The sequence below is a fragment of the Nelumbo nucifera genome, chromosome 3, assembly GCF_055504915.1.
Source record: "Nelumbo nucifera cultivar China Antique chromosome 3, China Antique-T2T, whole genome shotgun sequence".
NCBI lineage: Eukaryota > Viridiplantae > Streptophyta > Magnoliopsida > Proteales > Nelumbonaceae > Nelumbo > Nelumbo nucifera.
The window spans coordinates 97503832-97529715 of NC_142651.1; the positions used below are offsets into that span (position 1 = coordinate 97503832).

The following is a 25884-nucleotide window of genomic DNA, read 5'->3' on the forward strand; positions in this document are numbered from 1 at the left end:
TTTGTTAGAGAGAGAATAGTCTCGGGAGAACTTTGCATTCCTTATACTCCATCTGAGATGCAAATTGCAGATGTATTGACTAAGGGGTTGGCTGCAGCAAAGTTCATCGACCTTCTTGGCAAGCTAAACATGATTGACATCCATGCTTAGCTTGAGGGGGAGTGTTAGGTTGAAGGTTTTCATGTATTGATGGTTCGGCTGATAAGAGTTCTTATTAACCTGTATTTGAGTTTAAGTTGTTATGTACTGGGCCTGTGTTAATGGGCCTAAGTTTGTTTAGTGTTTTTAAGTTGTTTGGGTGTCCCATCACTAATCAGGGGCATTCCAGTCATTTCCTGTAATAGTGTACTATAATATAAATAATAGTACTGTCGACTGGGTCATTTAGTTCAACATTCTCAGCATCTCTTGGTCTTCTCTCTTCTATTGCTTCGGCTACAGCATTTCAGCTTTCATATGAAAGTATATGCAAATCTAAATTCTGAAAGAAATAAAATATTTCAATATGTGTATGAGTGCACAAATCTAGATGGGAAAACCATTTAAACTCTAAACATCATAGGTAGAAGCTATAGTAAATTCAAGGTTAATTCATCAAACATAGAAACTAACCAGGCGAGGCACACCCCATAAAATGGGTCTTGCTTGTGAGCCTAGTTGTGCCTTTTAAGACAATGGGCTGTATAATCACATGTTATCCCATATTGAATGTCTCATGCATACACATTTCTATATTATTATTACAATTCATTTACCCTCTTAGAAACAAACAAATTTACCATCCAAGAGGACCAAGACTACAAAAAGGTTTATCACATTCTATTAGTGAAAGATGCATACAAGATTGATACTCTAGAGAAAAATGAATTATTTACATAGGTCATGTTAGAATGTTAGAGTGATGTTCGGCTGATAAGAGTTCTTATTAGCCCATTCTTATGTTTAACTTATCTTGTAACTGGGCTTGTGTTAATGGGCCTAATCCTGTTTAATGATTTAAGTCATCTGGGTGTCCCATCACTAATCAGGGGCATCCCAGTAATTTCTTGTACCTTGTACTATATTCATCTATAAATAAAGAACTGGTCGACTGGCTAGTACAGTTCGACATTTTCAGCATCTCTTCTTCTTCTCCTCTTCTCTGCTACTTAGACTACAGTGGTTCAGCTTACATGGTATCAGAGCATTGAGCACTTTCCTGGTTACTGCCGACGCCATCTCATCTTTCTTGCTGTAGTTCACTTTTTTTTATCTGGGTTGCTGCTGTGAAACCCTAGGGTTGCAGGAGAACAACACAAGGTTCGACCTAGGGTTTCCCTTGGTTGTAGGGCGCAAGGGAGGTAAGACCCTGAAGCTGGAGTCCTACTAGTTTCTAGCAGTTAGCAGCTATTCGGCTGCTAAGAAGAGGTCTGTATAGGACAGACCTAGTTGAGGACTGATTTCAGCAGTCCTAGTGTTGTCTGTAAGGAGGGAAACTCCCTTTACAGTAGCAGTACTCGAAGTGCAAAGTGGAGTCCACATAGCACAGGTTGGTTACCAGCCCAGAACATTTTTTGCTGCTGTAACAGAGCTGCTTCAGAACTGTGACAGTCTCGGCAAGTCTGAAACTGTGTTGCGAGTTGTCAGGACCTGCTGAGGTTACTTCAGATAATCAGAACCTGCATCAGAACCCGCATCAGAACTGGTTCAGAAAAACCTTTACAAGACTGTGGCGACTTCAGTTACTGATCATTTCCAGCTGTACCCGAACTGGTTTAGTCCAAGTGAAGCCTATCCGGTGTGCTATCAGCACTGTGAACTCTGTGACTACTTCGGCCAGCCCTAACCAGAACCACCAACAGTACTGTAAACAACTCCTTGACTGAAGTTAGGATGTCATCACTATCCAGTGAAGTTTCTTCTAAAGATAACAGACCTCTTATAAGGTCTTCAAACCTGGAGAACCCTAATCTGCATAGCTTGCAGATTACAAGTGTGCTATTGGATGAGTATAACTTTAGAGAGTGGTCTGTCTCAGCAAGACTGTTTATTACCTCTCGTGACCTCACTGGCTATTTGGATGGAGACAAGAAACAACCAGAAATTGGCAGTCCTGAATACACTGTGTGGCGTAAGGAAAATGCCACAGTCATGTCTTGGTTGCTGGCCTCTATGACTCCTAGGGTGGCCAGAACTGTTCATCACTTCTCCACAGCTACTAAAATTTGGGAGAAAGTATCTAAGACATATGGCCAGAAAAAGAACAATGCTAGAATCTACAGGCTGAACCAAGACATTGCAGCCCTAAGGCAAGGAAACATGTCCGTGGCAACCTACTTTGCAACACTGGAAGGCCTCTGGGAAGAGCTTGACCACCATTTGATTTTGGATTGTGAAAATGCTAATGATAAGGGGAGGCATGATAAGCAGATTGAGGAGGGCAGAGCCTTCAAGTTTCTGGCGGGTCTTGACCCTGTATATGAAGGTATAAGGTCACAGATTCTAGGGAGAGATGAATTACCTAAGCTTCACCATGTCTACTACCTGGTGAGGAATGAAGAAGTAAGGAGAAAGGAGATGCAAGTTGACTCCCAGACACAGTCAACAGAACAACCTGGAGAGCATTCAGCCTTAGTCTCCATTAAAGGGAATAGATTTTCAGACAAGAAATCCCTCAAGTGTACACATTGTGGTGGTGAGAAACACACAAAGGAGAAATGTTGGGTCCTGTACCCTCATCTGAAGCCAGCTGCTCTGAGAAAGGACAAAAGGCAACAGAAGGGCCACACAGCAAGTGGGAATCTTGCCACCAATAACAGTAGTGACAACTCACAGAGTATTCAGACAGTGTCATCTTCCACCGCAAGGCAGGCTGCCGACTCCTCTGGACCAAGTACTTTGGGCTTCACAGCTAGTGAGGTAGAGATCCTCAGTCGGGCATTAGCCCGTCTGAAGAACAATTCTTTAGCTTCCACCTCTCTTGCCAAGTCAGGTACAGCCTCTGCATTTAGTGCATCTAGTTCCATTAATTCTACCTCTTGGGTGATTGATTCCGGAGCCACTGACCATATGACACATATGTCCTCCTTATTCTCCACATATCATTTGTTGTCTGGCCAGGATAAGATGAGAGTAGCTGATGGGTCCCTCTCCACCATCTCTGGAAAGGGGGTGGTTGACCTAAGCAAGGATCTCTCTCTTAAATCAGTCCTACATGTTCCTAGTCTTACCTCAAATCTGTTGTCTATTTCAAAGCTTACAAAAAACTTGAACTGCAGTATAACTTTCTTTCCTTCTCATTGTGTCTTCCAGGACAGATTGACGAGGAGAACGATTGGGAGTGGTCATGAGTATGGGGGCCTCTACTACTTTGATGAAGATGTCAGCTCAGCCATGCAAGCTTCTACTACTAGTCCGGAGAGTGTGGAGTCAATAGCTAGGCTGCACTTGTGGCATGCTAGGCTAGGTCATTTGTCCTTTTCTTCCTTAGCAATGTTGTTTCCCGAATTATGTAAGGGCATTTCGAGTCAAAGTTTAATTTGTGATGTGTGTCAAATGTCAAAACAATGTAGATCAATGTATCCAATTTCTAGTAATGAAATTCAAGCCCCTTTTGACTTGGTTCATTCTGATGTTTGGGGTCCTTCACCCATTGTTTCCATTGATGGCTTCCGTTACTTCATCAGTTTTATTGACCATTATTCTCAGTGCACTTGGATTTATCTATTGAAAGGACGTGAAGAAGTTCCCCGGATAACTATGATGTTTTGCAAGATGGTTGAAACACAATTTGATAAAAAGATCAAGCAATTCCGTTCAGACAATGCAGCTGAATACTTTGAAAGATCCCTGAACTCATTCATGGAAGATGCAGGCATGTTACATCAATCATCGTGTGCTTACACCCCTCAGCAAAATGGGGTCGCTGAGCGCAAGAACAGACATCTATTGGAGACAGCTCGAACCCTTCTTTTCCAGCACAATGTGCCCAAGCAATATTGGTCTCAAGCTGTTCTCACTGCATCATACCTGATAAATCGGATGCCATCTAAGGTACTGGGTATGAAGACCCCTTTCTCTGTTTTGTGTCCCACTCTTCCAGAATTTCCTCTTCCCCCGCGGGTTTTTGGTTGTACATGCTTCATACATGTGAAAGATCCAAAGAAGACCAAGCCGGATCCTAAGGCTACAAAGGGAATATTTTTAGGGTACTCTCCTACGCAGAAGGGGTATAAGTGTTATGATCCTGTCTCCAAGAAAAAATATGTCACCAGGGATGTAGTCTTTTTTGAGTTTCAACCCTATTTCAAGTCTTCTCAGAATCCTCTTCAGGGGGAGAGTAGTGGGTTGGAAGAGGATTCTCATTCTCCCTTCCTTTTTGTTCCCATTTCAGCACCCTCCACTACTACTAGCTATAACATTCCGGGTCAACCTAGTGAGACTTCCACTGTGCCAGTTGCTTCTCCAGATTCGGTTGATACTTCTGAAGGTTCCAGTAAACAAGAGAAAGAGATACTTACATACAGTAGAAGGAAGAAGGCCCCTCAACCTCATGATTGCAACCAGTTGAACTCAGATCAATCTGTCTCTACAATCCAAGGTAATTCTGATTCACTCAATTCAGATTTGGATCTTCCTATTGCTCTCCGTAAGCCTGTTCGTTCTTGTACCACTCGGCATCCCATAGCCGATTATGTTTTTTACTCACACTTATCCCCTGCCTATCATTCCTTTGTGTCTGCTCTTTCCTCTGTATGTGTCCCTTCCAGGTATTCAGAGGCGGCATCTGATCCAAGGTGGAAAGAAGCCATGAATGAGGAGATAAAAGCCCTAATGAAAGCAAGGACATGGGAATTGGTGGACCTGCCAGAAGGGAAAGGCACTGTTGGGTGCAAGTGGGTATTCACAGTAAAGCACAGGGAAGATGGGTCAGTTGAGAGGTACAAGGCCAGACTCGTGGCAAAGGGGTTTACACAAAAGGAAGGAATTGACTACAAGGAAACCTTTGCCCCAGTAGCAAAGCTCAACACAATCAGGGTTCTACTGTCACTAGCAGCAAAATTCTCTTGGGAACTTCATCAGCTGGATGTGAAGAATGCCTTCCTAAATGGTGATCTTCATGAAGAGGTATTCATGGAACCCCCACCTGGATATGATGCTGGAAAGAAGGTATGTAAACTAAGGAAAGCATTATATGGTTTGAAGCAATCTCCCCGGGCATGGTTTGAGAGACTTTGTTTGGCCATGAAGAAAGTAGGGTACACTCAGAGCAGTGCAGATCATACATTATTTACAAGGAGACAGGATGACAAACTTACAGCACTCATTGTGTATGTGGATGATATGGTGATTACTGGAAATGATGTGAGAGAGATGAAGAGGCTGAAGGAGTTCTTAGCTTCAGAGTTTGAGATCAAAGACCTGGGAAATCTGAGATACTTTCTTGGAATTGAAGTTGCTAAATCAAGAGAAGGAATCTATATATGTCAAAGAAAGTATGTGCTAGATCTCCTAGAGGAAACAGGCATGATGGGGTGTAGGCCAGCAGACACTCCAATAGAACCAAGCCATGGATTACAAGAATCAATGGGTGAGGAATACTGTGATAAGGAAAGGTACCAAAAGTTGGTAGGAAAACTGATATACTTATCCCTTACTCGGCCAGACATTGCCTATGCAGTGCATGTTGTCAGTCAATTCATGCACTCACCAAAGACCCCTCATATGAGAGCAGTGGAAAGAATCCTCAGAAACTTGAAGACTTGCCCAGGGAAAGGAATTTTATTCAGAAAAAACAGCAGACTTGAAATTGAAGCCTACACTGATGCTGATTGGGCTGGGTCTGTTGGAGACAGAAAATCAACCTCAGGTTATTGTACATTCTTGGGAGGAAACCTAGTCACATGGCGTAGTAAGAAGCAGAATGTTGTGGCTAGATCAAGTGCAGAAGCAGAATACCGGGCTATGGCACACGGGGTTGCTGAACTCTTATGGCTCAGGACTCTCCTTAATGAGCTTGGTATCAAGACAGAGGGTCCTCTCAAGCTGTATTGTGATAATAAAGCTGCTATCAACATTGCCAACAATCCTGTGCAGCATGACAGGACAAAACATATTGAAATTGATCGACACTTTGTCAGAGAGAGAATTATTTCAGGAGAACTCTGTGTGCCTTATACTCCATCAGAGATGCAGATTGCAGACGTATTAACTAAAGGGCTGGCATCAACGAAGTTCAGGGACATACTTGGCAAGCTAAACATGATTGATATCTATGCTTAGCTTGAGGGGGAGTGTTAGAATGTTAGAGTGATGTTCGGCTGATAAGAGTTCTTATTAGCCCATTCTTATGTTTAACTTATCTTGTAACTGGGCTTGTGTTAATGGGCCTAATCCTGTTTAATGATTTAAGTCATCTGGGTGTCCCATCACTAATCAGGGGCATCCCAGTAATTTCTTGTACCTTGTACTATATTCATCTATAAATAAAGAACTGGTCGACTGGCTAGTACAGTTCGACATTTTCAGCATCTCTTCTTCTTCTCCTCTTCTCTGCTACTTAGACTACATTGGTTCAGCTTACAGGTCAAAACCCAAGGGTAAAAAATTTACTCTGCAAGTTTTAGAGATATTTTAAAAACAAAAAAAGACATCTTATGATAATAGAAAACTATGATACCTTATGTGCTGAAATTCTAAGGGTAAGCTTATTTGCATAAAGGTCATAAACATATATTGAATCATCATTACTTCCAGCAACAAGCTCTCGCCCATCAGTTGAAAATTTTACAGAGAATATCCCAAAAGAGTATTCCCCATCATCATCAATAGAGAAATCCAAACCATCATGAATCTCCTGCATGAGTAAGAATCCAAATGTCACAAGATACTTGCAAGAATGGTGCAACTTCACTTATGATAGTGCTTCCTCTCAATAGCTATCTGAAAGGGTACATGTAGGTAAACCACAGGCAAAGAACACGGCTCAGATCCAAGGGACACGAAACCCACGATCAAAAGGATCTTACCTATCATATCTGAAGCCCAAAAAAGACAACCTGCTTGGATGAAGTTGATCATCCTATGCAACACAATCTTTTGGATGCTCATAGAAAAAAAAAACATTGCTAACAATTCAAAAGCAAGTCAATATCATGATAATCAGAATAATCTAAATATCTGGTGTCATGGCCAAGGAGATTCCCTAGATGACATTTAGAGAAAGAAAAACAACCATGTAGGTAAGTCAAGCATGTATCATATGGTGTTCATGGAGCATACAAATAGTCTATCCTTCCCCAAAGATAATAGTACTAGTACAAACGTTTCCTTTTTTAATGCTTTAGAGATCAACCAACTTCCTAATCAAGAAAAAGATATGTAGTATTATTTTTGGCACAGATTTCATGACATGGTAGATGCATATAAAAGATTATACATATTTCATGGAAGTAATGATTAATGTCAAAGACAATATTTTCTAAGCTGGAATTATACTTCTTTTAGTAACTTACAATGGTGCTTGACTATTTTCTACATGAGAATTAAAATCACTTGTATGACATACAGTAACATTTGCAACTGACTCCATTGCAGAAGATCCAACATTCACAATATGGACAACAGGTGACATACTGGCATAAACCTGCAATTAAGAATCATCATCAGGTCATTGATAGGCTGTAAATGCAAACTAACAATAAATAAATTTTCAGTTTCAAAGAATTAGTAAAAAAAAAGAACATATAAAGCACAAGAAGGTTATGGCAAAGTCATATTCTTTTAGCATTTAGGACTCAAAAGCAAATGAAGCTGTAATATACGCTATTTGACAAATGCTAACTTCTGATGACAAAAAAAACCTGACAATCTATGGATGCATCATAGTTAAATATTAGACAGTTATCCTGTGATGGAACAACAATGGAATTAAATTGTAACATCAATTGTTAGTTATTGTTTTTGATAGTAAATAGAAAAATTCATTAAAAGAGAAAGGTAGAGATACAACAAGTGATAAGTAATCACACGCAAACAAGAAATGCAAGCAAACACAAATCAGAACCTTCTCAAGAAATCAATACAACCCAAATAAAGACAAAACTCAAAAATGGATCGAATAACAAACCAAGTCCTTCAATACCCTGTTGGCTTTGCATCTTATTTTTCAACCATTGGGTTAGGTTGTAATCTAACAGTGGGTGTGGTTCCTCCTATAGGTTAAGGTGGGTTTTACATATAAAAGGCTTCTTTTGTATATAAGGTTAAAAGAATGCTCTTTTTATTTTGGGAGAGGAGAAAAATAGTGCTTTTGGTGTAAGAGTGGGTTCTTTTCTCTTGTAGTGTTCTTCAGGTTCAAAGAAGAAAGGGAGAATGGGTGTATAAAGATTGGTTTGGGTTGCAAACCACAAGGTACCGTGTATTGTTTCTCATTTTTTTTCATAGTGAAGAATGGTTTTCATCTCTTCCATGGACATAGGTGATAAGGCCGAACAACATAAATCCTTTGTTTACTTGGTGGTGTTTGTTTTCTTGTCTTTGCTAGGATTTTTCTATTTTGTTGCTATTGGATTCTCTTGATTGCTATTTCATTTAAAATGTTTTGTGGTTTTACCCTGTTGGTAGTTGTTGTGAGCCTAACATCCCCTACCAAAGCCTCAAACCAAATAGACACCAGCAACTCAAAGAACATAACTCAAGAAGACCAAATCTTCCTGGTAAAAATTCCAAAAAGAAAAAAAAAAATCCACATCCAATCTCACAAAATATAATGAGAACAAACCTTTAAAGAATTAAAGATAATCAGTTCTCAATATGAAGTTCACAAATTCCATCCAAACATTGTAAGACACATTGGTACAGGCTGTGAAAGAGAGAAAGAACAACAAAGGAGGAGAGGAAAGAGGGACATAAAAAAAATTAAAAAGTGGAATCATGGTTTTGGGATAGAAATGTATGGAGAGCAACAAAAGTGGGTACAACTCTCCCTTTCAAAAAACGGTATGATTACTAATCATCTTAGTGCTGGTTTAATTGTAATATCAAAAATGTGGAACAAAACGGCTAATTTTTTATTTATAACTCCTCCAAGAAGTATAGAGAAACAAATTTTGAGGAAAGAACACAATATATACAATGTATAATGTATCTTAACTACCATCTAATCAGTAGAAACCAGTAAACCACCATGCCTGTCCATAATTGAATATAACATAGATACTACCTGGATGCTATCAAGATTTGAAAAGATGTCACATAAAGTAAAATTCCATATACATACTTATAGGTAGCGGTGACAATTAGGTGGGTTGGGTTGGGTTTGGTTTGGGTTGAGCTTCAACCCAACCCATCTAACCCGCCAACCCATTAATGACCCAATAATATGAAATTAAATGGGTTGGGTTCAACCAAAACCCGACTTGACCCAATCCAACCCGCCCAAACCCATTAATCTTATATTTATGTACTTAAAACAAAAAACTAACTCCCACTTGACAAAGAAGTTGGTCATAGCTTGGTAGTAATACTAGTTGTTTACACAAGTGGTGAAGGTTCAAATCACATTACATGCATGTCATTTTCACACAAGTGGCAAAGTCATTTGACTATGTTCGGGTTTCGAGTTTGATCAAACCACTTATGTTCAAACCGATCAAAGCAACTTGAACTATCTAATTGGATTGTCTTCGAGCTAATCACATCAAGAGTGGTTGATCCCCATTTTGATTCGGATCAGTCCAGTTGGACTAGACCAGACTGGTTCAGTCAATGTCGGATTGACTTGGACCAGCCCATATCAGGTTGTGCACGGGTTTGGGACCGAACCGAGTGGTCCGAAGCGGGTCAGTGTGAGTAAATCGGGTCAGAATGGTCCACATCTGGTTAGAACCAGCCCGCCCGGTTCCGCTTCAGATTCAGGTCGACACATATTGCCTATTCTTAATCGGGTTAGGTTCGGACTGGGTTGCCCGACCCAAACGAAGTGAACCGAGGCGATCGGGTCTGTTCATATTTAGACCAAATTGAACTGATCTGGACTCGGGTCAGGTTGATTTGGATTTATGTCGATTTGGATGGTGTGTTTATTCGAGGCAAAACTAATTTTAGTCAATAATTAATAGAAAATTAATACATTAATTATAAATTATTTCACTCAAATGAACAAAATTTAAAAAAAAAATGGCTAACGAATTAATACTTGTATCTTTAGTGGTTAACCCAATGGTTATCCACAACCCAACCCGACCCGACCCATTTAAATTGACCCAATGGGTGATCAACCCATTTCCAACCTGCCAAGTAAATGGGCGGGCTGGGTGGGTTAGATATTGGGTGGGTTGGGTGGGTTCAGCGAGTTGGGTGAGAAATTGCCACCCCTACTTATAGGGAAGATACCACATAGCATCTACAATCAGAAAATCCATCTTTGAAGTGAGAAACAACCTACCTCCTCAAAACTCATTTTGAGTTCACTTGTGGAATGTATAGACTAATGTTGATCAACCCATACATACATCAGTTCAAAATTTTGTTGTAGCATTAGAATACACACTATAACTAAAAGAAATGTCCCATCTTAAAGGCATGTTTATGCATTTCATTTCAATAACTTGTTGAGAAAGAAACCAACCCAAGATCTGAAATCAATTGGCAAATAGAGAAAATGAGTAGAAAACGCAAAACAAAGCAACTCAAGAAAGCACAAAGGGATTTGCATGATTTAGCTTATAGCCTATATCCACAAGTGTAGGAGCAGAAATCCACTATAGAAAACAGCAATGAAGTGTACAATGTTGAGCAACCTCTCACATAGAAAACCCTAAACCCCAATACACCAGAGCTCTAACTCCCAAATTTGCTTTATCTTCACACGCAAGCCAAAAGATACACAAAAGAGAAAACCCAATAACATGACATATTCAGGTCAGACCCATAAAGCTGAAAATGGGTCAGGTCAAGGAGCGAAGATGTACATGCATGTTTGGTTCCATGGGCGTTTCTTGGAAAAACGCTGCCACATCTGCACCAACTAGGCATGGGCGTTTATTGAGCCTTGAACCAATGTTTGGTTCATCAATTTATTGAAAAAACGGAAATGCTTAGATTTTTGTGCCTGGTGTCGTTGGGGGAAGTGACAAATTCTCACTTCCCCTAATGGCCTGGCATTTCCCAAAACACAGCCAACGTGGTGTCGACATGGATGCCAATGTTGCGTCCCAAGGTGGTTGATCCAGATGTAAATCAGTCCTCTAAAACTGATGTAAACTTGGAAAAATTAGAGAGAAAGAGGAAGAGAAGAAGAGAACAGCAGCACAAAAGAAAGAAGACGGAGAAAAGAAGAGGAAGAAGAAGAAGAGTTCGAATATCTCTTCCCTCCCTTCTCTAATCCTTTTACTAAACTTCAATCTTAGCATAATTACAAGTATACCCTTAAGTGGGCGGCCAGCTAGGCAATAACATAAAGAGAACTAGCAAAAAAGAAATAACAGGCCCATTAAGATAGGCCCATTAGCCATTAGCTAACAGATAAATAAAAAACATACTACAAGAAAAGATACTAGGGCCCATTTGGCTCAGTCTCTTTACACTCCCCCTCAAGCTGAGCATAGATGTCAATCATGCCCAGCTTGCTTATATAGTGTGTCAACTTCCCTCTCAGAACTCCCTTGGTCAAAATATTAGCCAACTATTCTTCTGAGGTGATGAATGGCAAACAAACTTCTCCTGAGGAAACTCTTTCCCGTATAAAATGTCTATCAACCTCAATGTGCTTAGTTCTATCATGTTGAACAGGATTATGTGCAATATTGATAGTTGCTTGGTTGTCATAGTAGATTATCATTGGCTTCTCATAGTCAACCCCCAATTCTTCTAAAAGGGATCGTAGCCACAGTAATTCTGACACACCATGTGCCATTGCCCTGTATTCTACTTCAATAGAGGATCTAGCAACTACAGACTGTTTCTTACTCCTCCATGAAACAAGGTTCCCTGCCATCAAAGCACAATAACCCGAGGTGGATCTCCTATCATCAATACATCCTGCCCAATCAGCATCAATGTATGCTTCCAGCTTCATGTGTCCATGTTTGGAAAATAGAATACCTTTCCCTAGAGTACCTTTCAAGTAACACAAAACTCTTTCTACAGCAGCTAAATGAGTATCTCTAGGAGAATGCATAAATTGACTAATAACACTCACTGCATAGGAAATGTCCGGCCGAGTCATTCAGAGATATAACAACTTCCCAAGCAGTCTCTGAAACACTCCCCTATCGGATAAAAGTTCATCATCTGCAACAGAAAGCCTATGATTGGGATCAATAGGAGTGGAGGCTGGTTTAGCACCAAGTTTACTAGTCTCAGCAAGGAGGTCAAGGACATATTTGCACTGAGAAATGAAGATACCATCCTTAGATCTAGCAACTTCAATGCCCAAAAAAATATCAGAGATCTCCTAAATCCTTGATTTCAAATTCAAAGTTAAGAAATATTTTGAGTTTACTGACCTCTTGGGTGTCATTACCCGTGACCACAATATCATCAACATAAACTATCAGAAAGGTCACCAGAGAGACACTTCTTTTCAAGAACAAGGTATGGTCAGATTAAGTTTGTGTGTAACCAAATGAGACAAGAGCCGCCCCAAACCTCTCAAATCAAGCCCGAGGAGACTGTTTGAGACCATAAATGGATTTTTGCAATTTACACACTTTCCCTTGCATTTCCTTTCCATACAACCCCGGAGGCAAAGACATATAGACCTCTTCATGTAGATCTCCATTCAAGAAGGCATTTTTAACATCAAACTTGTGTAGAGGCCAATCAAAAGTAGTAGCTAGAGATAACAAAACCTAGACTAAGGTCATCTTAGCCACAGGAGCAAATGTCTCAAGATAGTCAATACCATACATCTGAGTGTAGCCTTTAGCAACCAGCCTGGCCTTAAACCTCTCAATAGAGCCATCAGAATGATATTTAATGGCAAATACCCATTTACAACCCACTGGTTCCTTCCCTTCTAGCAAGTCAACAATATCCCAGATATGATTCTTATGCAAATCATCCAGTTCAGCCATCATAGCATCCCTCCATTCAAGTTTAGATAAGGCTTCTGATACAGACTTGGGTACCACATGGGAAGAAACATAAGCAAGAAAAGAGTAGTAGGTAAAAGATAGAAGGCTATAAGACAGGTGTTTGGAGATACAATGGGTTGTACACTTCCGCTTGCCCTTGTGAAGAGTAATAGGAAGATCAAGGCCTGGGAAAGAAGTAGATGGGTCAGAGCAAGGCTGACCTGTTACCTCAGTAATGATGGGAGGAGCAAGAGGCTCTTCTGTAAGAGTGGAAACAATTTGCCCATGTCTGAATCTGTGCCTTTGGTACCACCATTGGAGAACAGGATGAGGTGGAGAATGAGGAGCAGGAATACTGGAGGTATGTCCAATGGGAGAGGTGGACACCTCATCAGATGACTCAAAAGGAACAGGAAGAGGAACTGTTGGAGGCATATCAAAGGGTTCCTCAAATTTCTCCCCCTCGGGAGGAATACTAAAGAAAGGAGTAGACTCAGCAAATGTGACATCCCAAGATACAAAGCGGGTGCCACTAACCGGATCAAAACAACAATATCCCTTTTGCGTGGGGGCATATCCCGGAAAAACACATTTACGAGCCTTAGGTTCAAATTTGTGCCTTTGATAGCTATGAACATGCACATAGCAGGTGCACCCAAAAACACAAAGAGAAAGAGAGAAGAGATCCTCATCTGGAAAGAGAAGGCTAAAGGGGGTTTTGAAGCCAAGAACCCGAGAAGGCATATGGTTAATCAAAAAGGTAGCAGTAAGGACAGCATCTCCCCAAAATTTTAGAGGAACATGGGATGCAAAAAGGAGGGATCTAGCAACTTCAACCACATGTCGGTTCTTCCTTTCCACCACTCCATTCTGTTGTGGAGTGTAGGAACAAGAACTTTGATGAATAACCCCAAAAGTTTCAAGATAGGCTGAGAGGGTTTTCTCAAAATACTCCTTAGCATTATTAGAACGAAATATTTTGATCCAGGTGTTAAACTGTGTAAGAATGAGTTCATGAAATTTTTGCACAATAGTTGGTACTTCATCCCGGGATTTCATGAGATAAATCCAAGTGTAACGAGAGCAATCATCAATAAAAAGGATAAAGTACCTGTAACCCCCCATAATAGGCAAATAATATGACCCCCACACATCAGAGTGAACAATATGAAAAGGAGAAATAGATCTTTTATTGCTTACTGAATAAGATTGTCTACAATGCTTTTCCAGTTCACATGACTCACAATGAAGACTTGATAAAGACACTCCCTTAAACATATCTGGAAGCAAATGGCTCAAAGCAGAAAAAGACAAATGACCAAACCGAAAGTGACATAACATGACTTTGTCAACAAACTTTGACAAAACTGACTCCAAGTCAACTCCATGAAGTGGTCCAAGAGCTCTATCAGGTGTGTCCAACAAGTATATTCCATTCGCCTCATGGCCACTCCCAACCATCATCTAAAATTGCAAGTCCTGAAAAACACAATGAGTGGGAAAGAATGATGGATTTAGTTAAGCTGCTAACAGATAAAAGATTTGTATTAAGTTTAGGGACATGAAGGATAGAGGATAAATAAAGGGTGTCAGAGGTCTTTATATCCCCTTTGCCAGAAATAGGAGCAAGAGACCCATCAGCAAGGGATATTTTCTCTTTACCAGAGAGAAAGTGGTATGAACAGAAAAGATTAGACAAGCTGGTCATATGGTATGATGCACTAGAATCAATGATCCAAGGGATTTTATGATTACTTGAAACCGAAGCATGGTTTGCAGAAGCACAAATACCTAAGTGAGCAAATGCTGATGATGATGATGTGTTGCCTAAAGAGTGAGATGTAGAAACAATAGCCTCCAAGTGATTTAATAGCCTTCCATACTTTTCAAAATCTGCCTTCATTACTACCAACTATTCAATGGTTGACTTTTCTTCACTCTCCTTACTTCCTCCTTCCGGTACTGTGGCAACATTAGCTGTCTTAGGCTTTCCTGTCTTACTGCCCTTCTTAAAATTATTGTTATTCTTAAACCAGTCAGGTAGAAGATCAAGATGAAGCTTCCAGCAAGTGTCCTTCGTATGCCTCGGTTTCTTGCAATATTCACATACTTGCTCCTTCTCAGTTGGGCCCTTCGGCTTTATTCCAACATGTGCAAAGTGTTCTGTAGGTGGACTCTGTAACTGAACCTGTCACCTACTCTCCTTACTGCTTATCATAACATATGCTTGGACGAGAGTAACCTCATCTTTGGCCAAAATATTCTGCCTAATGATGTCAAACTCGGGGTCGAGTCTAGTAAGAAATTCAAAAACCCTGTTTCGTTCCACCAACTTCCTAAACATTTCTGCATCATTCTTACTCTCCCATGCAACTGTCTCCATAACATCAATTTCCTGCCATAGTGATTTCAGTATAGAATAGTAGATTGCCACACTCTTCTCCCCCTATCTTAGGTTCTTCACATCACTTTTCAACTTGTAGACTCTAGCCACATACAACTTCTGTGAATAGGTTTCAGTAACACTGTCCCAGATCTCCTTGGCCAAGGACATCCAGAGATAGTGTTGACTTATATGAGGCTGCATAAAGTTGACCAACCATCCTATGACTGTATAGTTCTCCTGCATCCATTTCTCAAATTCAGGGTTTGTCTCTTCGGGTTTCACTTTACTTCCTGTGAGGTACCCTAATTTTCCTCTACTACAGACATAAATCCTTATAGACTGTGCCCAAGCAAGATAATTTGTCCCATCTAGCTTAATTGTGATCACACTAGTCAAAACGGAATCTACCAAGCCAAGCTCGGAAACTGGCACCAGCTTGAACTCACTTCCGTATTGCTCCATTAATCAAACGAAAATAAAAAAACCAGAAATTTGGTCTTTATAAATGTTAGAGATAGCCAAATAAGGGTAGATTAGTCAACTCACCTTGGTTAAGTTATGAACTTATGTGGCACTTATTAGAGGTTCTTTGTCCCATACTTAAGTAGGGGCAGTTTAGTCCTTGTACATTTAATTAGAGCCTAATCACTATTAAGAGGTCGACTGATAGGGTTTAGCTATCAGGTTCGACAGTTCTTTCATCTTCTTCTTCTTCTCCTCTTCTTCTTCTTCTCCTTCTCTTTCTTCTTCTCCTTACTGGTTCGGACTACTGTAGCAACAGTAGAAACATGGTATCAGAGCGTGACAACTTCAATTCGTAACCTGTTTCAGTTCATGACAACTTCAATTCGTGCTTCAATTCTCTCCTTTTCTTCTCTGGGCTGTCAATGGAGAAAAGTGGTTCGTCCCAGGCCTGAAACATCTCAGCTCTTCTTTTTAAGTAGGGGCAGTTTAGTCCTTGTACATTTAATTAGAGCCTAATCACTATTAAGAGGTCGACTGATAGGGTTTATCTATCAGGTTCGACAGTTCTTTCATCTTCTTCTTCTTCTCCTCTTCTTCTTCTTCTCCTTCTCTTTCTTCTTCTCCTTACTGGTTCGGACTACTGTAGCAACAGTAGAAACATGGTATCAGAGCGTGACAACTTCAATTCGTAACCTGTTTCAGTTCGTGACAACTTCAGTTCGTGCTTCAATTCTCTCCTTTTCTTCTCTGGGCTGTCAATGGAGAAAAGTGGTTCGTCCCAGGCCTGAAACATCTCAGTTCTTCTTTTTTTTTCTGGTGCGCAGAACCTCATTTCCTAAGAAAACAACTTCAGTAGTGAATGGTTGGTTGAAGCTCTCAAACGAAGGTTGGTTATCTCTTCTCTTTGTGTTGTTGGTATTTCTGGGTTGAAAATCTTTAAGAACTTGAGAGGACTGATCAGAACCTAGAGAGCTAGGTTGGTTGTTGCCCTGGTTCTTGGAAAAATTCCAAGAACGGGTTGTGTTTACAATGACCAAATGGTGTAAGGGCTGCTACTGTAGGTGGCCGAATGGTGCAAGGTGTAATGCAATGGTACTAGTGGAGTTCTTGTTGGTCTTGTGGTGCCCTCTTAAAAGCGTTAAAGCAGGTCTGTATTGTGTGTGACAGCTATGGCTGTGTAGTGGTGCTTGTGATGCACAAACTCTGTTGAGTAGTTGTAAGAGAGCTTGCATGTGGTTAGTAAGTGCTGAATTAATGTCGGTGTAGTCTGTGTTTTTTTTGTGAAATCAGTAGTGGTGTGGATAAGAACAAAGGCGTGTGTATCTATCATTGTGTTTAGGGACTGCTGTAGGTTCTAGAACATCAAACTCTTGACAGCAGCACTTAGTTGGTGATTGGGAATTCATATTAGAGGCAGCATTGGAAGAGTATCATGGCAGCAATGGGAGATGGTTGTAGTGATCAGAAACCTAGTGTGGTGGTTTCCTCTGACTATCTAGGTGTACAAATGACCTCAATTAAACTGAATGGTGAGAACTATGTTCCATGGGCCAAATCAGTGGAAGTTTTTCTCAAGGCAAAGAGAAAAGTGAAGCATGTGAAAGAAGATAAACCACCGGCTGACTCTCCAGGGTTTGATGATTGGGAACAGGAGGATGCTCAAATCATGACATGGCTATGGAACAGTATGGAACCCAAAATAAGTGCCAACTTCATGTTCTTAGATACAGCTAAGGACATATGGGAACATGCCAAGAAGTTGTATTCTGGGCAAGATAATACTACAAGGGTATATCAGCTCTATCAGGAGTACTTTGGTCTGCAACAAGGAAATAAAACCCTAGAAGAGTACTATGCCAGTATGAAGAACCTCAGAAATGAACTCAATGTCTATTATCCTCTCACTCCAGATGTTAAGGTTTAGCAACAACAGAGGGAACAACTAGATGTCACAAGGTTCTTAGTGGGGTTGAAATTAGAGTATGAACCAGTTAGGGCCCAAATATTGGGGGGCTCTACCCTTCCTACACTTGAGGAAGTGTTTACTCGGCTTCGTAGGATTTCTTTGGGACAGACAGAGAATCCCACACAGTCTGATAGATCAGCTTTTGTGATAGCCAGAGGAGGTGGACGTGGTACGAAAAGGGGAGGACATGCCTCCCGAGGAGGTCGTGGTGGTTCCATATTTGGCCGTGGTGGTGGTTGTGACTCAAGGGGAGGCCGTGGCAAAGAAAAAGGCAGCTCTACAAGGAAGTGTACCCACTATGGCAGGGAAGGACATTCCGTAAATTTCTGTTATGATCTTCATGACCGCCCTCCCTCTAAATGGGCCAATCATGTTGTTGCTGGTGGGGTTTATGTCAATGATAATCAACAGGCAGACCTAACTCCTTCCACATCTACATCTGTTTCCGGAAGGGAGATGGTGAGTGTACCACGTGATGAGTATGAGCGGTTCCTTCAGTCCACTTCACAGCACACTAATGCTACTCTTGCCCACTCAGGTATAGCTTGCCTGTCATCTAAAACCTCTCCTTGGATTATTGACTCTGGAGCCTCCGATCACATGACCGGGACTCCAGGTGTGTTCTCTTCTCTCTCTGAAACTTCCACATCTCAAACTGTTACCCTTGACAATGGTTCCTCCTCTCCCATCTGTGGTGTTGGCAATATTGACATGGCTTCTCTTTCTTTATCATCTGTTCTATATGTCCCTAAGTTTCCATTCAATCTTATGCATGTTAGTAAATTAACCAAGACTCTTAACTGTTCTGTTACTTTTTTCCCTTCCTCTTGTGTTTTTCAGGATCTCAAGACAGGGAAGAAGATTGGTGGGGGGCATGAAGCTGGTGGATTGTATTATCTTGACGGTGGTGGATCGTCAGTTGCACTTCAGACTTCACTCACTCCTCTACAGTGGCATTGTCGACTGGGACATCCTTCTCTCAAGGCACTCAAGATACTAGTTCCATCTTTGAGTCATTTGTCAGTGTTACAGTGTGAGTCGTGTCAGTTTGGGAAACATCGTCGTGTTTCCTTCAGTCCTAGAGTTGAAAATCGTATGTTGAGTCCTTTTGCTTGGTTCATTCAGATGTTTGGGGCCCAAACAAAATAGTCTTATAATGGTTACAAGTATTTTGTCACATTTATTGATGATTGTTCAAGAATGACATGGATTTATTTAATGAAAGAAATGAGTGAATTATTTTCCATTTTTCAAAAATTTCATGCTGAAATACGTACACAATTTGGTGTTCCAATCAAAGTTCTTCGTTCAGATAATGGTCGTGAATATTTTCTTACTTCCTTTCAACAGTATTTAGAACAGCATGGCATCATTCATCAAACTTCATGTGCATCCACTCCTCAACAAAATGGGGTGGCTGAACGGAAGAACCATCATCTCCTTGAAACGGCTCGGTCTATTCTTCATCATATGAGTGTTCCTAAACGGTTTTGGAGTGATGCTGTACTTACTGCATGTTTCCTCATTAATCGGATGCCCTCCTTTATTCTTCATGGTCGGTCTCCCTTCTCTATCTTGTTCCCCACCTTGTCTCCCTTCTCTATCTTGTTCCCCACCTTGTCTCCCTTCCCATTAACACCTCGTATCTTTGGCTGTGTGTGCTTTGTTCACAATCTGAGTCCTGGAATAGACAAGTTGGATGCACGCTCCATTAAGTGTGTCTTTCTTGGCTACTCTCGGACTCAAAAAGGGTACAAGTGTTACAATTTCATTACTCGAAAGTGCTATGTCTGTCCTGATGTCACCTTTTTTGAGTCTGTTCCCTTCTTCTCAAGAACTGAAGCATCTTCGTCTCCACCTTTACTTCTTCTTCCTCTTCCGGTCATTGATCCCATTCTGGGTGTTCCTATTGGAGTTGACTCGTCACCTCATCCAGTGCAGATCCCTACTGAACGACCACCAATTCGGCAAGTCTATACACGTCGAACGACACCGGCCCCTCCTCCAGCTTCTACCTTGCCCATGGATCCTGTCGTTGCTCCTGTTACTGAACCCTCAGGACTTGATCTACCCATTGCCTTACGAAAAGGTAAACGTAGTTCTACTCTCCATCCCATTTCCAATTTTGTTTCAGCATCTCGCATTTCCGCCTCACATCGCCAGTTTGTTTCACTATTGTCATCTATTTCCATACCTAACAATGTCCAAGAGGCTCTTAGTTCACCTGAGTGGAGGCAGACAATGGAGGAGGAACTCTCTGCTCTTCGGCATACTCACACGTGGGAGCTCATTACTCTTCCTCCTAGTAAGCATGTTGTGGGTTGTAAATGGGTGTATACTGTTAAATACTTGCCAGATGGTAGTGTGGAGCGTCTGAAAGCCAGACTTGTTGCTAAAGGTTATTCACAGTTGTATGGAGTGGACTATATGGAGACCTTCTCTCTAGTGGCTAAGATTAGCTCTGTCCGTGTGTTAATTTCCCTGGTAGTTATGTGTGATTGGCCCTTATTTCAACTTGACATAAAAAATGCCTTCCTTCATGGTGACCTTATAGAGGAGGTATATATGGAGCAACCACCTGGGTTTCTGGCTCAGGGGGAGGTTGGTAAGGTGTGCAGACTGAAAAAGGCAATTTATGGGTTGAAACAATCGCCTCGTGCTTGGTTTGGGCAGTTTAGTGAAGTGGTGAAGAATTTTGTAATGAAACAATGCCAGGTTGATCACTCAGTGTTCAGCTATGACTCAGAAGCTGGAGAGATTTTATTAGTGGTCTATGTGGATGATATTGTCATAACTGGCAGTGACAAATTGGGGATCGACAAACTCAAGGTCTTTCTGCAAAATCATTTTCAAACAAAAGACCTTGGGACATTGAAGTATTTCTTGGGTATAGAAGTTGCTAGATCAAGACAAGGTATAAACCTGTGCCAAAGAAAATATGTTCTCGATCTATTGGACGAAACAGAACTGTTAGGTGCAAAACCGACTGAGACTCCTATGGAACCAAATGTTAAGTTGAGCAGTGATACAGGGGAAATATTTGATGATCCTGGAAGGTATAGATGACTAGTGGGGAAGTTGAACTATTTGACTATCACGAGACCAGACATCTCCTTTGCAATCAGTGTGGTGAGCCAATTTATGCAGAACCCTCGTATATCTCACTGGGATGCAGTTCTTAGAATTGTAAGATATCTGAAGGGAGCTCCGGACCGTGGGCTATTGTATAAACCAGGAGGAAAACTTGAAGTAGTTGGGTACACAAATGCAGATTGGGCGGGCTCTGTGTCTGATAGAAGATCTACTACAGGTTATTGCACATTTCTTGGAGGAAATCTTGTGACGTGGAAGAGTAAAAAGCAGACGGTTGTGGCTAGAAGCAGTGCTGAAGCCGAGTACAGAGCCATGGCACACACTACATGTGAATTAGTGTGGTTGAGGAATCTCCTACAAGAAATCGGGTTCCACATGGATAAACCTATGAAGTTGTACTGTGACAATCAACCTACGCTCCATATCTCATCCAACCCTGTTTTTCATGAGAGAACAAAGCACATAGAGATTGATTGCCACTTTGTGAGGGAGAAGGTTCTTACTGGAGAGATAAGCACAGAACAGGTAGGCTCAGGTGATCAGTGGGCAGATTTGTTTACAAAAGCCTTAAGCTCAGGGAGAGTGAACTATATATATAACAAGCTGGGATTATATGACATATATTCTCCAGCTTAAGGAGGAGTGTTAGAGTTGGCCGAATAAGGGTAGATTAGTCAACTCACCTTGGTTAAGTTATGAACTTATGTGGCAGTCTTATTAGAGGTTCTCTGTCCCATACTTAAGTAGGGGCAGTTTAGTCCTTGTACATTTAATTAGGGCTTAGCTATCAGGTTCGACAGTTCTTTCATCTTCTTCTTCTCCTTCTCTTTCTTCTTCTCCTTACTGGTCCGGACTACTGTAGCAACAGTAGAAACAATAAACTTACTTGAAGTCAAACCAGTACCCAAATGCTTGAAAACTAGGGTTTCACTATGTCCGGCTGTTGGGAAGGAAGAGAAAAGATGCAGCCGCTCCTATCAGAGCTTCCCAACCTCTTCCAAAACTGAACCGCCCTCTTTTAGAAGTCAAAAGGCACCTCCCAAGCATAGAGTGCCACACCCAAAGTTTCACTTTTACCTGTAACTTCGAAAATCATTAATTGGGTAGGGTTTTGGGCAAAAATAGTACAACATCACTTATTGGCAATTTTCGGCCAGATTTAAACACTTCAAACCCTCTACCAACTAGGCAAAAGATCCTCTGAACTATAGAGAACCTATCTCTCCATACATTCTCTTAATCGAAGGGTGTATGGAAAAAGAGAAAGAAGAAAAGAAGGAAGAAAGAAACCTGCTCTGATACCAAGGTGTAAATCAGTCCTCTAAAACTGATGTAAACTTGGAAAAATTAGAGAGAAAAGAGGAAGAGAAGAGAACGGCAACACAAAAGAAAGAAGAGGAAGAAGAAGAAGAGTTCGAATATCTCTTCCCTCCCTTCTCTAATCCTTTTACTAAACTTCAATCTTAGCATAACTACAAGTATACCCTTCAGTGGGCGGCCCAACTAGACAGTACCATAAAGAGAACTAGCAAAAAAGAAATAATAGACCCATTAAGATAGGCTCATTAGCCATTAGCTAACAGATAAATAAAAAACATACTACAAGAAAAGATACTAGGGCCCATTCGGCCCAGTCTCTCTACAGATCCTATAATCCAACAAAGATAAAAAGAATAGGAAGAGAGAAGGAAGAGAGAAGAAGAAGAAGAAGAATTCTATTCTGAAGTAGTAGGTTGGCGACACCTAAGTTTGTATGTATACTTAAGATGACAGCTTATAACAAAATAAAAGAGGAAATACCAAAAACACCCCCACGCTAGAACATAACATATTACAACACTCTCCCCCAAGTTGGAGCATATATGTCAATCATGCCCAACTTGTCACACAATTCATTATGTCACAAATAGTGAAGACCCTTTGTAAGGACATCAACTAGTTGTTCCTTGGAATTGATATAAGGAGTACAAACTTCCCCCTTTTCAAGTTTTTCCCTTATGAAATGCTTGTCAACCTCAATATACTTGGTCCTGTCATAAAGAACTTGGTTGGCTGCAATATTAATGGCTGCCTTGTTGTCATAGTAGAGAAACATTGGACCATCAATAGAGAAGCTCAACTCTCCTATCAAATGTTTTACCCATAGCACTTCAGCAACTCTAGTGCCATGGCCCTATACTCGGCCTCAGCACTACATCTGGCCAGTAAATTTGTATTTTACTCCTCCAAGTTACCAAATTTCCACCAACAAAGGCACAATATCCACTAGTTGATTTTCTATCATCAACTACTCCAGCCCAAGTTGCATCTGTGTAGACTTCCACTTTCATATGTCCATGTTTCTTGAATAGTAACCCAGTTCCCGGATATTTCTTTAGAAATCTAAGTACTCTCTCGGCTGCCTCTAAATGGGAGGATGTTGGTACATGCATAAACTGACTAACGACACCAACAGCATAAGCTATATCTAGCCAAGTCATTGATAGGTAGGGAAGTCTTCCTACCAACCTTTGAAACTTCTTGACATCTGTCATTGGTTCTCCAGTACAATCACCAAGCCAATGGTTTTCACCAATAGGGGAATCTACAGGCTTTGCTCCTAACTTTCCTGTGTCTTGCAAGAGATCTAGGACATATTTCCTTTGAGAAATGAAGATGCCCTTTTAACAGCAGGCAACCTCAATACCAAGGAAATAACGTAATTGTCCTAGATCTTTCACCTCAAACTGCACAGCAAGGGATTCTTTAACTTTCTGAATCTTAGAGTCCCAATTCCCTGTAATCACAATGTCATCAACATAGACAATCAATAACACAACATTCTTCTGGTTTCTTTTTGACAAACAGTATGGTCAAATACGCACTGCTTGAACCCAATTTGTTGAAGAGCCAAGTGAAATCTACTGAACCAGACCCTTGGGGATTATTTCAAACCATATAAAGATTTTTTTAATTTGCAAACTTTCCCTCCACACCCTTGTGCTACAAACCCAGGAGGCTGAATCATGTATACTTCTTCCAGATCCCCATTCAAGAATGCATTTTTTATGTCCATTTGGTAGCATTCCCAATCAAAGTTAACAGCCAAGGATAGTATAATCCGAATAGTGTTCACTTTAGCAACTGGGGCAAATGTTTCTGCATAACCGACCCCGCACACTTGTATATACCCTTTTGCAACTAACCTGGCCTTATACCTCTCAACCGACCCATCTACTTTGTGCTTTACTGTGAACCCACTTGCACCCCTCTGGCTCATTGCCTTCGGAAAGATTCACCAACTCTCAGGTGTTGTTTTTGTGTAGAGCACAAATTTAATCCTTCATTGCGTCTATAGGTATAAATAAGGCTTCTACAACACTTATGAGAATGGAAATGCAATCAATGGCAGTCAGAAAAGCACGAAATGAGGATGCAATGTTTTCATAGGACAATAAATGAGCAAATTGGATGCTTAGTAGTACATTATCTAACTCCTTTCCTATGAGCAATTGGGACATCAAGATCATTGGTAGAATCATCAATAGCAATAGGTTCAGTAATGTCAAGGGGAACAAGAGTACCTGGATTTTCCTTCAAGGAGTCAGATGGTGCTGGATGTATAGTCTCTAGCTGCTCCACAGCCTTTGAATTCAGTTGGCCCTTACGGCGCCTCAAGAAGACGCGGAATGGAGAGGAGTCAGGAATAGAGAAGAGAGAAATTTGTGGAGCTTGCCTCTCCTCCTCCACACTATTCCCCCCCTGAGGAGAGGCTTGAAAGAAGGATTCAAATTCAAAAAAAGGCACATCTATTAATACAAAATACTTATGTGTGATAGGATTAAAGCATTTGTAGCCCTTATGGGAGGATGGATAACCCAAAAAAACACACAGAACTGACTTGGGGTCCAACATACCCTGGTTTGGAGATAGGTCATGAACAAAACACTTGCAACCAAACACACGTAAATGAATAGAAAATAAGGGGGATTGAGGAAAAAGAAGTTGATGTGGGGCCTTGTATTGAAAGAGGCGTGATGGCATACGATTGATAACATAAGTTGTGGCCATCAAAGTATCAACCCAAAATCGTTTAGGAACATTCATGTGAAGCATCATGCTACGGGCAACTTCAAGTAGATGTTGGTTCTTCCTTTCGACAACACCATTTTGTTGTGGTGTTCTGGCACACGAGCTTCTATGAAGAGATCCATGAGAGGAGGAAAACTCAGTTAAGTCATGACGAAAGTATTCCTTTGCATTATCCGATTGGAAAATTTGAACTTCAACATGAAATTGAGTAAAAACCATGTGGTGGAAATCTTTCACAATTTTGGGTACTTCTTCTCTATAATGCATAGGATATATCCAAGTGTATCTCGAGTAATCATCAATAAAGATGATAAAATATCTGTACCCACCCTCAATAGGTATGTTCACAAGGCCCCAAACATCAGAAAAGACAACATAGAAAGGCAAAGCAAATCTTTTATTATTAGATGAAAAAGTTGTTCTACAATGCTTACTTAATTGACATGTTACATTGTAAACTAGTGATAGACACAGATTTAAAAAATTCAAGGAACATAACTTTCAAAGACTCAAAGGACAAATGACCAAGGTGATTATGCAACAACCATAATTGGCTTTTTGTAGACTGACTCATAAGACAAACAGGAGCTGGTGCTGCAAGACCAGCTTTATTCTCCAAAATGTAGAGGCCATCAACCATATCTCCTTTACCAATCGTCCTCCCTGAGGCTAAATCCTGGAAAACACAAGAATGAGGAAAAAAAGTCACACAATAGTTTAAGGATTGAGTAATACTACTTATGGAAAACAAATTAATATGAAGTTTAGGAACATGAAGGGCATGGGGTAAAACAAGGCCATCAGAAAGGGATATAGATCCCTGACCAACAATAGTGGACAGAGAC

General features: G+C 40.8%; 1 protein-coding gene across 3 annotated transcripts in view; it reads right to left on the reverse strand.

Annotated features, from left to right (window-relative positions):
• LOC104588397 (LEC14B homolog) overlaps nt 1-25884 on the reverse strand; it is a 74322-nt gene that overhangs the window by 43672 nt on the left and 4766 nt on the right. For 2 of the 3 annotated variants that reach the window (XM_088900263.1, XM_088900265.1), the window contains exons 4-5: nt 7547-7624; nt 6659-6835 (exon numbers count right to left, since the gene is read on the reverse strand). In XM_088900263.1, the coding sequence (XP_088756389.1) occupies nt 6659-6835; nt 7547-7624 (255 nt within the window). The remainder of the gene's footprint in view (nt 1-6658; nt 6836-7546; nt 7625-25884) is intronic. The other variant, XM_088900264.1, reaches the window with a different exon arrangement.